General features: G+C 37.5%; 1 protein-coding gene across 2 annotated transcripts in view; it reads right to left on the minus strand.

Moving 5' to 3' along the window:
• The window catches only part of ARP9 (actin-related protein 9), a 312,878-nt gene that overhangs the window by 199,678 nt on the left and 99,799 nt on the right, over positions 1–13,401 (minus strand). For both annotated transcript variants that reach the window (XM_089438961.1, XM_089438960.1), the window contains exon 9: positions 6,548–6,612. In XM_089438961.1, the coding sequence (XP_089295087.1) occupies positions 6,548–6,612 (65 nt within the window). The remainder of the gene's footprint in view (positions 1–6,547; positions 6,613–13,401) is intronic.

A 13,401-nucleotide genomic window follows, 5' to 3' on the forward strand; every position in this document is an offset into this window, starting at 1 on the left:
CCAAACTCAAAGGTGATTTGTAATCTCCTATTTTATTAAACTCTTTGTTATGAATATAATTTATAGAAAATAATAAAAATAATGTAAACAAATAATAATCATAATTAATGATTAAACTAACTAATAATTAATACTGAAGAGACATGTTCAGGACATGTTTGTTTGTGAAGGGGCACCTACCTAGGCATATAAGCAAGCATTCACCCTCATTTGTAATCATCTCATCAATTCTTTTATAATATTAAATATACAATTACTTGTCCTACATTGAATGTCTTTGTCTTCGAAGTATTCTGAAGATTATTGTTGTATACAAACCTTGTTTGTTACATTGGTATCATAGCATTCCTCTAAGTATACAAACTTTGTTCATTACATTGGTATCAGAGTTGTTTGATCCTCTAACCGCCTAATCGTTGCACAAAGCCAGTGTAATCTAGCCTCTGACCATGACCTTTGTCAACATTGTTGTCGTCACAATTGAAGCGTTTCGCTGCATAGCTTGGAGATTCTCCATTTCACAGTCAAGCTCTTTGGCCATTTAAAAAATAAATTTTAGAACAAAAAAAAAAAGGAAAAATCAACAGATATATATATATATAAAGGAAAAATTAACATAAAAAAAAAAAAAAAAAAAAAAAAAAAAAAAAAAAACCTATAGAAAAAAGCACATAAAAAAACAAGAAAGAGATCACGTCCTTACATCAATAAGCTTTGAGGACAAATCTTTCTGGAGAGGAAGACAATGTTATGAATATAATTTATAGAAAACAATAAAAATAATGTAAACAATAATAATCATAATTAATGATTAAACTAACTAATAGTTAGTATTGAAAAGACATGTTCTAAGGACATGTTCGTTTGTGAAGGGGCACCTGCCTAGGTATAAAAGCAGGCCCTCACCCTCATTTGTAATCATCTCATCAATTCTTTTATAATATTCAATGTACAATTACTTGTCCTAGAATGGATGTCTTTGTCTTCAAAGTATTCTGAAGAGTATTGTTGTGTATACAAACCTTGTTCATTACATTGGTATCAAAGCATTCCTTAGAGTATACGAACTTTGTTCATTACACTCTCTCTCTTTTGTAACAATTTTTTTTGTGAAAAGTGCCATTCCCCTTTGAAGGAAACATTTGTAAGTTTTTCCCAAAGAGCAAAAAGACTTCCTTTTCATCCCTTATTTTATAAGAGGGAAGTAATATAATAAAAACACATTTTCTCTTGGGAGCTTGGGCACTTTTTCCCCTTGGAATCCCACTCTTCCCCATTTGGGGAAGGTCTTCATGTGATTGATTAAATGGTTTGCTTCGTCATTTAAAAACTGAAGTAGATTAGACCAACACTAATTGCAATCCATTCATTTCCTTTTCTTCATGCAATTATAGTTTAACTCATTTGTTCTTGTCCATACAATCCTTTCATTTCATTTGTGCAATTAGTTCAGCTTAGACTTTTAACCTGCTAAATTCCACTAGATTTGGGTTTTCCTTTGCATTTAGAGAAATTGACCTCCAGCTTAACTAGTTGTATAGTTTAATAGGGCCCCTTTTCACCCATCTCTTTTTCTGAGTTTGGAGACTGTAACATTCGACTTGCCAAATCAAGTTGGGGAGACCCAATGTTGGATCTACTTGCGAGTGGGATGACTTGTGAAATCAGGCGGGTACTCATTGAAGTGAAGCTTCCCCGTGTTGGATCTCCTTGCAACTATCCTTATCTTTGCTAGAACAAAGGCTTGGAGGAAAATATTCACATTAGATTAGGCGCAATCTCTCTCTAACTTACACTAACTCAAAAGACAACCAAACTAATCATACAATCAATCAAGAGGCAATTCATCACACCCTACATTTGCATTACGTACTTGATTGAGATATTATTGCTTACGTTTTACAAGTTTGTTTACAAATTGGCAAATTCTTATTCCAAAGCACTTTGTTTCAAGCACCTTTCATTTCAAAAATCTCCTTTTCAAGTACTTTGCCTTCAATTCCAAGTACTTTACTTTTCTTGCAAGCATCTATTTGAATTATTGGCACTAGTTTCTTTATTGATCATACCTTTACATTGCTTATGTACTTGCGGAATCATTTTCTATTTTGAAGCACATTGATGGTCTATCTTGTTAATGGTGAATTGCAAATTGGTTTAAATCATATTAACTCCAAGAACTTGTTTAGCTCAACACTAATCAAGCCTTAGTTTTCTTCTTTAGGGACTACCCCCCCTTGGGTTCGCTAGGAGTTAGCCTATATGGAGTTTGGAATTGGGTGACAACCCCAAATTGCAACTTGCCCCAAGGCCACACCAAGTGGAGTTGAGGACTTTCTCCATGATAATCCCAGGTGTGGATTAAGGCGGAAACAAGTCCCAAACTCCATCTCGGACACCACAAAGGGGTCTCAATGGGTTTCCAAATGTGAAAAGTGTCCATCTTTGTTCCAGTATTGAGGGATTTTGAAGTGCTTCTAGCAGTCCCAAGTCTTTGAAGGCGAAACCATCCTCATTTGGGACCTAGGTCAGTTGTTATACCTCGTATGGTGCTAAGGTCGGCCTGGGGGCATGTTGGGTCCAAGTGAACCATCAAATCCAGTGAAAAGTGGCAGAACGTCCTGGGTGCAGGAGGTGCCTAGGGTCATGTGGATGTACTATTGTTGCTTGGAGGCCCAAGGATCTCAACACCTCACCTATGAGTGCCAATATACCTCTTTGGAGGCCTAGGTACATACGGGTAAGGTGCCCTAGACCTAGACTGTTGAACCACCTAACAATCACAACATAGATTCTAGTGAACGCAACAAGTCATTAGGGACAATAATCATTATTGCATCTCAGTGAACCATGCTTGAATGTAATGGACTATTTTAATGCTTCAAACAAGGATTCCCTTCCAAAATCAGGGTCTTGAGCTTGCAATGATGTTTCACCCCTAGGCAAGAGTGGCTAAAGGACAACCCTATTAGGTGTTTTCAACCCCTAAGGGGAAGTAACATTTCCTTGGTCCACCATTCACTTGATAGGTGTCAGTGAATGATAATGATGGTATAGAGGGGATAAGACCTCATGGCCAAGTACCATGGTCAAAGGGAACAACATGATGGGGATACACATCCTAAGGGTATAGAAGTGAGAATGGAACAATCGTGGATGCATGAGTTACCAGCTCAGCCTTTGTTTTTCCACCCCTCTTGTGTGCCTTTTACTTTTTGCTTGATTTCTCTTTGTATTACTACTCATAGCACAAAGGGTCAGAGTTTGCATTGATTGATATTGCAGTTGTATTACCCCTTAATGATGAGTCAATTTATTGTTCATCGGGGTTGGGCCATGCAATGATTCCTTTTTATGATGTAATGGAAAAACATATGCTTAGGAACCGGGTCATGGCCATATCAAGTGAGGTAGAGTTCAATGTAGGTTTTTGCCCACATGCTAATGTGTTTGTCTCAACCATCTTTTGCATTTTTTTATTCTTTCTATTGACTTTTTTTTGGTCATAATATGATCTTTCTATTTCTTTTAGCTGCATCAACCTCCCATGGCAAAGTTCCAGGCTCTACCCAGGTGTGCCAATGAATGGGTACCAAATCCCAGAGAGCTAACGGTCAATTGAAACGGAAGAGTGGGTGTGAGATAAGGGCTTGTAATGTATGATAGAAAGAGGTAGTATGGCATGAGAAGAGACAAAACTACATTATGTCAATTGGTGCTTTCCAAGTAGTGCCCCTCCTATACCCATAAGGCCATTAGGGGAGGTCCCACTGGACTAGGATAGAACAAGATCATAGTCAAAACCCCTCCTTCCAATTCATCCCATAATCTGTATCAAATGCCCAAATACAAACAAGCATAAGCACCCAATTGCAAAATGAATAAAGTATCTTTTAATCAAAATCCCACCTTAGTTGTGCCTCGTGCTCTCTCTTAGTTGTTGTAAGGACTACTCTAGTTCTCCTCAGTTATGTCAATCGGTGCTTCCCAAGTAGTGCCCCTCCTATACCCATAGGGCCATTAGGGGAAGTCCCACTGGACTAGGATCGAACAACATCATTGTCAAAACCCCTCCTTCCAGTTCATCCCATATTTTGTATCAAATGCCCAAATACAAACAAGCATAAGCACCCAATTGCAAAATGAATAAAGTACCTTTTGATCGAAAGCCCACCTTAGTTGTGCCTTGTGCCCTCTCTTAGTTGATGTAAGGACTACTCTAGTTCTCCTCAGTTGCACGAATTGCTCCCTTTCTCTTCAACACGGCTCCTCTTGTGCTCTCTTCTTTTCTTCAAAACTCATGAAGAATGAATTGGTGTCTCTTCCCCTTCCTTGACCTTTTGTCTTCTCATAAGGAAACCCTAAGATCCAATGGCTAAGATTTGATCTTACCCATTGAGATCAATGGTGGAGATATAATCTCTCATTGACCCACTTAGGTCACTTAGACTTTAATACTCATAAAGTCACTTTATCCCCTCATCACCTTTTTCATTAATTAGACCAAAAAGTCAATTTATGACTTTAATGCTCATAAAGTCATTTTAACTCTATTTCTCATAAAGTCAAGGGATTATGTTGGACACTTTTTCCTAGGCATGACATCATGCCTTAGGAAACTCTTGCCCTTGGTACGATTTTTCTAACACTCCTTACCGAGTTAAGTGTTTCTCACCATCCTGTCTCATCTCCAGAGTAAACATGCATGCCCCTTGGAAAGGACTTGGCGAGAATGTCGGCAACCTGCTCATAAAAAGATATATACTCAAGTTGCACTACTCCTCTCTGAACATAGTCATGGATGAAGTGATATTTGATCTCAATGTGTTTTGACCTATGATGAAAAGTTCGATTCTCCCTAAGTTTGATGTGAGTCTGATTATCGTAGTAAATCATAGTAGGCCTCAATTTCTGACCAAATAAGCCCACCAACAACTTGTGAAGCAAAATGACCTCACAACTGGCCTAACTAGCTACCATATACTCTGCCTCAGCGGAATTTAGTGCCACTGACTTTTACTTCTAACTAAACCACGACACAAATGTCAAACTCAAGCTAAAGCAACATCTAGGGGTACTCTTCCAATCACTACCACACCCTGCCCAATCTGAGTTTGTTTAACCATTAAATCTAACTCCACCCCCCTTGTTCGAATTTGGATAGCTCAGAAGGTATTTCCGAGTGGTTAAAAGCCACCAAAAGTAAGTTGGTTGGGCAAGTTACGCAAGTGGTTGGGGTTTTGACCCAAAGTAGTGGGATTGAGACCCAAGTTAATTAATTCTTTGTTCTAATTTATTGTTAAGGGGTTGAGTGGCTAAAGCCCTAAAGGACCTAGGGTTCCCTAACTAACCTACGATAAAAATATTTATAGAAGAGACCAATGGAGAGGTCATCATCATAGCAAGCCATCTTGTGAAGACAACAAGCCTAAGTGAGGAAGCCGCAGCAAGAGAGAACGAGTAGAATTCTGGTTCTGTGTTTTCTGTCTAAGAGAAGAAGGACGTCGAGCATCTATCTTCCAAAGGAAGCCGAGTCCGTCTGCTGTTTGAGAATAAAAGAGGCTATCGTCTATTGTCTGGATAGGTTTTGTCTGGCCAAGTTGAAGGAAGCACTTTTTCCATATCCATTATCTTAATCACTTGTACACCTGAAAATTTTACCTGAATTCTTGTATCAATGAAATTCACTTGACTCTCAATTTTCATGATACATACTTCACCTTATAAAAAATTATCAACTGTGTTCTCAACAATTCACAACCAATGCTACAGACAAAACAATACGTTAAGTCTATTTATTTAAATGTAGCCTACATAGCATTCTCCTATATCACAGAGAAATCAGAGTTATTTTAAGCCACTGTCGCAAATATCTCCAATTTCTCCCAATATTTCCAATTTCTCCTGAGATTTTCATGTTGACAATTTGTTCAATTGTTTCAGAATTCTTCAGGTCTAAGTTTATTCTTACTGATATTTTCCGATAATTTCAAATATTTTCCAGCTTATTTCTGATAAATTTGTTTTCAGACCATCAACGATATTTGCGACATTCTTTTAAACCAGTGTTGCGAACATCCCGATTTTATCACAAAATCGTGATTTTTTGGCCTAGCCAATGTTTGCCAATTTTTACCGAGTTTTTGAGTATCTTAATTTTTGGGTTTCCACACCCTTAGCGATTTATCCCGATGCTGATGTCTGCAACATTGTTTTAAACAATTCATATTGCATGATTACTTGAGATTTGAATGTCATCAGTCGACCATAGGATAATGGTAAGAAGTCTTGACTTTCGACTACGGGATATTAGAAGTGAGACCAGACAAAATTTGAAAGAGAATATCCAAAACGCCAACTGTTTCACTAAAACTCTGTTTGATTTTGTTGAAACTCATTATTGTACACACACATGTTTAAATTGATAAGAAAAACTTATCTCTGAATAATTGTACGAGAGTCACATCAAGCAAATGATAAAATGGCATGAGAGAGATTTTGACATGGATGACTTCAAGATATAGCAAATTATGTTTAAAGCACAGACCTGGTGGATTACAGCAGAATTGAACTGCAAGTCCCGCAACACCACAGACAACATTTCTTTCATTTCTGCATTAGCATCCCCACATGATGCTCAATCATTATGGACACAAGCAATAACGGTATGCCACAAATAGATTAACTTTCCATCTCTAAGTACTCTTGGAATAATCCTTACAACAATGAAAGTATACAAGCAGATGTATTTCTATCAAATTTATCATTGCAATATAAATGCCAAATCCAGGAAAAAAAAGGTATTTTGTCCTTTAGAAAATGCAAACTACCAAGAATAACTCATAAACCTCAAATGTTGATAGTTGAATGGTCCATTTCTTTCATTTCTGCATTAGCATCCCCACATGATGCTCAATCATTATGGACATAAGCAATAACGGTATGCCACAAATGAATTAACTTTCCATCTCTAAGAACTCTTGGAAAAATCCTTACAAGAATGAAAGTATACAAGCAGATGTATTTCTATCAAATATATCTTTGCAATATAAATGCCAAATCCAGGAAAAAAATGTGTTTTGTCCTTTAGAAAATGCAAACTACCTAGAATAACTCATAAACCTCAAATGTTGATAGTTGAATGGTCTTTAAGCAAACAAACAAAGATTTCCTGACATGTATAATTACCAGAACAAAATATAAAATATATCAACATTTTAGCAGATATATAACAATAACAAACTGCAATGCCCCCAATTCAACAATCGATTTTCTATCCAACAAAAGTTACACCCGTTGAGCTCTATTTATGTCTCTGCAATACTGGTCTGATGCATATCTTTCACAGATTGCTGAGATATCTAATTGACAGCATGTACACTAATGTTCTGTCTGTACACAGAAATCAGCTGTCAAGTATGTACTCAATGGAGATCAATAACATAAACAAAGCAGATAAACTAGACAAGAGTCATTATGAAGAGATTTCATACTACAAGCCCCATGAATTACAAAGAATTCCACGGAAATATATGTTACAGGACATTAAAGAGAATGTTTTCATGCTGGGCATTCAAGAAAATGCCTTCAAAATTCAGAACAGTAGACAGCTAAAGAAATGATTAAACTATCTTCCTACAGAGTAGTTATTGACAATTGAACTGCTTCCATTGGCGCTCTCTTGTAACGTATTTCCTCTAAAGGTGAGGGGCACAAATCTTTTGTGGGTTCTCACAACTTTCATGCAAATCGAATATGTTTCAACAATAAAAACAAGGGGTAGGGCACACTTTTATGGGCCCCAAAAAGAATGTTTTTAACGCAACATATTTCCGCCAAGCTAACAAGGGGCGCTCATCTCATTGGCAGCTTGCTTACTTCTCTTGAGGGTAGGAAGGAAGATTTTTATGAATGAAAGAGTGCTGTTACACATTATCAGTCAGTCAGTTGAAGAGCCTCCTACCTACAGGAAAGGTATCACAGCCTGTTTCCATCAGCAGCAGACAATGGACCTAGTGCCCCTCTGTTGCATTCATTGCATAAGGGAAGTGCAAATGCAGTCTCAGAGCGATTGACAGTTATCTCTGGTAAGAAACTGCGGTCTTGGATAAAATAAAAGGATCCATCAAATGTAAGTATTGGCATAAAAATATCAACACTGTATTCCTCTCTGCAGCAAAATTCCTGTAGGTGAGCCTACCCAGTTTGAAAATTGAGTAGTCCTCTAGCTGGTGCAGAAGATGGGTCTCTACATGAAAACTGGAATAAGTATCAATGAAGGTCACATCAGCTGGTTAATAACTGCCGATCTCAATGGTAGTGCGAAGATTGTTGTTCCTTTTGGCAAATAACAGGATATACCACCTTCAGTACATGCATATCAACGTCCTTCCTGAAGCTCTAAACTTGGCAGGAAAGCTATCGAAACAAACAATTGCGCTGCTTGCTGTTTGAGTGGTTCCATCCTTTGCTCGGATTACACAAAACTGATCTTGTGGTATTTTGAAAAGGAGACCATGAATTCAATTATCATTAATTCAAGATGCAGCTTGCAAATTTTGTCAGTGGCAGAGCAGAATACCCAGCAAGAAGGTGGTACACTGGCCTTAGAAGAGTAAACAAAGCATTGTAAATGTGTGTGTGTGTGTGTATATATATATATATGGTCTGCTGGAACAAAATACATCTAGCTTAAATTTTGAATCTGATCATGAACAAATAGTCATTGGAGGGCCTGTTATAAAAAGTATACCAAGGACAAGTGTTTCCTAAGGCATGGTATCTTGCCTAGGCAAAAGTTTCCAACATGACCCCTTGATTTAACTTTATGAGAAATAAAGTTAAAATGACTTTATCAACATTAAATTCATAAAGTGATTTTTTGGTCTAATTAATGAAAAAGGTGTTGACAGGATAAATTGATTTTATGAATATTAACGACTAAGTGACTTAAGTGGGTCAATGAGAGATTATATCTCCACCCTCAATCTCAATGCCCAAGATTAAATCTCTGTATCTTAGGGTTTATTTATGAGAAGATAACAAGTCAAGGAAGGCGAAGAGACACCAATTTTCTTGATAAGTTTTGGAGAAAAGGAGAGAGCACACACAAGAGGAGCTGAGCCGAGGAAAGAGAGAGCATCCGTACAGCAGCAACAAAAGGGCACAAATTTCTGAGCAAGCACAGCACTGAAATTGATACACATTCCAGAATTGTACAGCAGCTACAGCACAAATTTCAGGGAGAATGGCACAAAATTCAAGGATGTTTCTCTGCATTAATTACAGTTTGAGGCAGCACAAAATTTGCGGCAAAGTGGGCATGAATTTCAAGAAAGCTGGGCATAAAAATCGACGAGTTCGTACAGCATTTATTACTGCCTGTCAATACAGTGAGCAGCACGAATTTCTAAGCAGCTGGGCATGGTTTCCAAGGCAGCTTGGGCACAGAAATCGAGGATCTGAGGCAGCAAGAATATCTGGGAAATATGGACATGATTTCCAAGGAAGGTAGTTCCATTTATTGCTGATTTGACTGCTGTAATTAATTTTTAGAAGAAATAAAAATATCGCCTCTTTCACTAGTTTTCCCTTGGGGTTTTTTCCAGGATCATTTGACCAAAAACAGCTATGTCAATTTTTTGTGTGAATGTTTGTGTTTTATCTCAGCAAAAGTGAAAAAGTAGAAGTAGATTCTATGTGTGTCAATTTGTAAAAATATTTGTGTTTATGACAGCAGAATATTAAATGTGGGTTGGGCATTAAACCTAATGAGAAATCACTAAACTTGAAACCGGGGTGAGTCTACACACCGAATTTCTACATGGTATTAGAGCCAAGTGGAGGAAAGTATTGATAAAGAACAAAACAGCAAGCAAAATCAGCAGTACAACACAGAGATAAGTGTTGGGAGAGAGCCGAGTTTACCTTTGGACAGATCTGAGTTTTTGTGTTGGATGTTGAGGTGAATGGTGTTGACTTTTTGTGTAGCATCGGGAGATATTCCTGCCTTGCTAAAGACAATCTCCAAGTCAGCCTAAGAGAAATTAAATAAAAATTATTTTATTTTATTTTGGAGCATCATGTAGGCTCAAAAGGATAAGTCGGCCCCACCATGAAAGGTTGTTTCCCTTGAGCAATTCACACCCATTCGAACAATATATATATATATAGATATATATATATATATAGATATATATATATATATATATGTATGACGTGACACTTCATTTTGCTAAATTCATTCATCACATCTCTCTCCTAGAGCAGTGGCAAGTGTGTTAGAAAGAGGCTGAGTTGACTGGAGTTTGACCTAGAAGCAGCAGGTCAATTTGACAATGTTTAATGAAGCTGCAGGAAGTCTGTTTTGGGTCGAGTTTGACCGCAGTTGACCAAGCTGCAGAAAGTCGAGTTTGGCCACAGTTGACCGAGCTGCAAGAGGTAGAGTTTGAACATAGTTGACCAAGCCACAGGAGGTCAAGTTTTACCATAGTTGACCGAGCTGCAGGAGGCCAAATTTAACCGCAGGAGCCGCAGAGCTGATCGCAGGTTCAAGTTTGACCAGGCTATTTGACGCAGATTTTGGCCAATTTGACCAGTGTTGACTTTTGACTATTTTGGACAGTTTTACTAACTAGCCTTGATTTGCCGGAGTTTGACAAGATTTGTCTGGTAATTTGACTTCTTGTTGGCATAGATTTCTAGACAAATTATTGATTTGTAAACCTTGCTGGAGAATAATCTATGTTGCCAGGAAACGTGGGTTCGGGGACGGGTACGGGTGCGGGATGGGGACGGGTAAGTCATTTTACGAAACAGGGTGCGTGGGTTCGTCGGGGGTATAATATAATTTAAATATATATATTATATTTTATAAATTATAATATATATGAATTTGTATGTTTTTCAACTTTAAACAAGAAAACTAAAATATTTATGATTTAAACTTTTAATATTTAAACATGCACATCATTGAACATTCAACATTCACAATGAAATTTCAAAATTTCTAGTTAGATATCAAGTGCAAATTGCAGTTTACTTATTAATAAGAATCATGATATATGTTCATCGTCATCCTACATTCAAAATTTGTCTTAAGGCATCTCCAAACAAGAACTGGGAAATTTTAAAATACTAAAATAAAAATATCTAATAGTGAACAATAGCTTCCTCAAGCAATGTCATCAACATCACTCGGATCTTCAATTAGCATGCTCTCCAAGTAGGGATCACTCTCATCTTGAGGCTCTTGCTCATCCATAGCAATTGTAGGTAGCTCAATAAGGCCATCTGGTTGTATATCCTCATCCACACACACAGCATCGTTTGTGTATTGGTCCCATCTCTATGGGTCGAACCCTGATTAACATGTGATTAATTAATCAAGCAAAATTGTTGTTGGTGTTTATTTGTTGTAATGTGTGATTGATCTCTCTCTAATTTTATTTCTGCCACATATATAAATTTCTAGAAGTTATAATACCAGTGATTTTCCTCTTCAACAATTCATAATTGATTTGGATAATAAAATAAATTTATGGGAATAGATAATTGTTGCGAGAAAATAAATGTGGACAGGTATTAGAGAACTCTGAAAGAGAGAGCTAAGATCACTAGGGTTTGCAACTGTAAATTTCCTCTTTTTACAACAGCGGAATTATATTAAATTTTGCAGCTAGGGTTTTGCGCCAAGTTACGAGGTCAATTTGCGAGATGGCATCACTGAGTAGTTTGAGATACGAAGACAAGTTTGATGGGGCTGCTAACATCAATCCTTGGGAGGAGCAAATCACCATAGTTTTAAAAAGAATGGTTTCTGAGATTTTGTGAACACAGATATCCAGGTTCCTTCAGATCCAAACCAAGCAATTGATCACAATTAGAAGGATTTGAAAGCAATGTGTATAATTTTGGATGGTGTGACGGATCATATAATTCCTCACATATCAAAGAAGGATACAGCATGTCAAATATGGGTATCCCTAAACACTGAACAGTGTTTATCAAAGTACAAATGAAAACAAAAAAATGTTGTGTGAAAAATTAAACAACATCAAGATGGACAAATTAGAGACTATATCATCTTAACTCACAAGGATCCATCATGAGCTTTCAACTATTGGGGACATTGTGAATGATTTAGAGATTGTAAAAGTGGCTTTGAAAGGATGCGCCAAGCATTGGACCACCTTTGTGAACGAAAACCTAGCTAGCCAACAACTTTGTGATTGGAGCTAGTTATGGGATGATTTCATACAGAAGGAGATTCGCAAGAATTCCATTAACTAGAGGACAGTGAAAGAGTGGTGAGGAGAAAGAGGAGATTTGCATGTCACAAGCTCAGCCATTTTGTCAGTCAATGTCCAAGGCAAAGACAGTTATGGCAATCATTACACAGATGGATGAGTTGGCTGAGAAAATTCGAGAGGAACTTCGCCTTGGTATTATGCCTTTCTAGAATTGTCACGACAAGTGTCTGGTTTGTGGACAGTGGCGTATCTTGTCACATGACGAGATATTGAGACATTTTCACCAACATGACCAAGGAGCCTAGAGATATACATGTGGATCTTGGTGATAATATCACGTAAGCAGCAGAGGGCATTGATAGAAATGAGTATCATATGGACTTGCGAGGAATCAGGGAGGTGAATGAACCTCCTACCAGTTTCATCCATGGGAGGGCAAAGGACTAGATGTCAGCTTCATGGAAGGTGATGTGGTTATTGGGTCGAAAAGAGCTAATCCAAGCAAGAGGTGAGTAATTAGGTTAAGGGAGAAAAATCTCTATCTATTGACGGAACTGGCTGTGAAGGCTCTCATACATGAGAGTGATAGCCAAAGCGACATTTGGCACAGTAGGATCGAACACCTACACTACAAGTCTCTTCCTATGTTACGAAAAATATTTACAGTTTTTCCGAAGATCAGGGTGGTGCAAGAGGGAGTGTGCAACGGGTGTGCTTACGAAGAATATTTACAGTTTTTCCAAAGATCAGGGTGGTGCAAGAGGGAGTGTGCAACGGGTGTGCGCTTGGTGAGCAGGCCAAATTTGTGTTTGCTCACAGCGAGACCAAGTCAAAGGATGTGGACTTGGTGCATTCAAACCTAAGTTTAACGAAATAGGGAAACAGGTACGAGTTTCCGAAACGGGCACAGATACGAGTTTCCGAGACGGGCACGGGTACGAAATTTTAGAATTGAGGACATTTAAGAAATGTTTTGTGCAATCATAAAGCATACATGATACATTATAATTTATTACATTTAAAGTTTAAACATTATGATTTAATTTACATCACATTTACTCATGAATGATCACATAATGAAAATAACAATATCGGAATATCCAAAAGCAACCTTTATTATATATCCAAAACTCAAAATCAACCTTTATTA

The sequence above is a fragment of the Pinus tabuliformis genome, chromosome 9, assembly GCF_031772625.1.
Source record: "Pinus tabuliformis cultivar Carrire ecotype Pingquan chromosome 9, CPIR1, whole genome shotgun sequence".
In the NCBI taxonomy this organism is placed as follows: Eukaryota; Viridiplantae; Streptophyta; class Pinopsida; order Pinales; family Pinaceae; genus Pinus; species Pinus tabuliformis.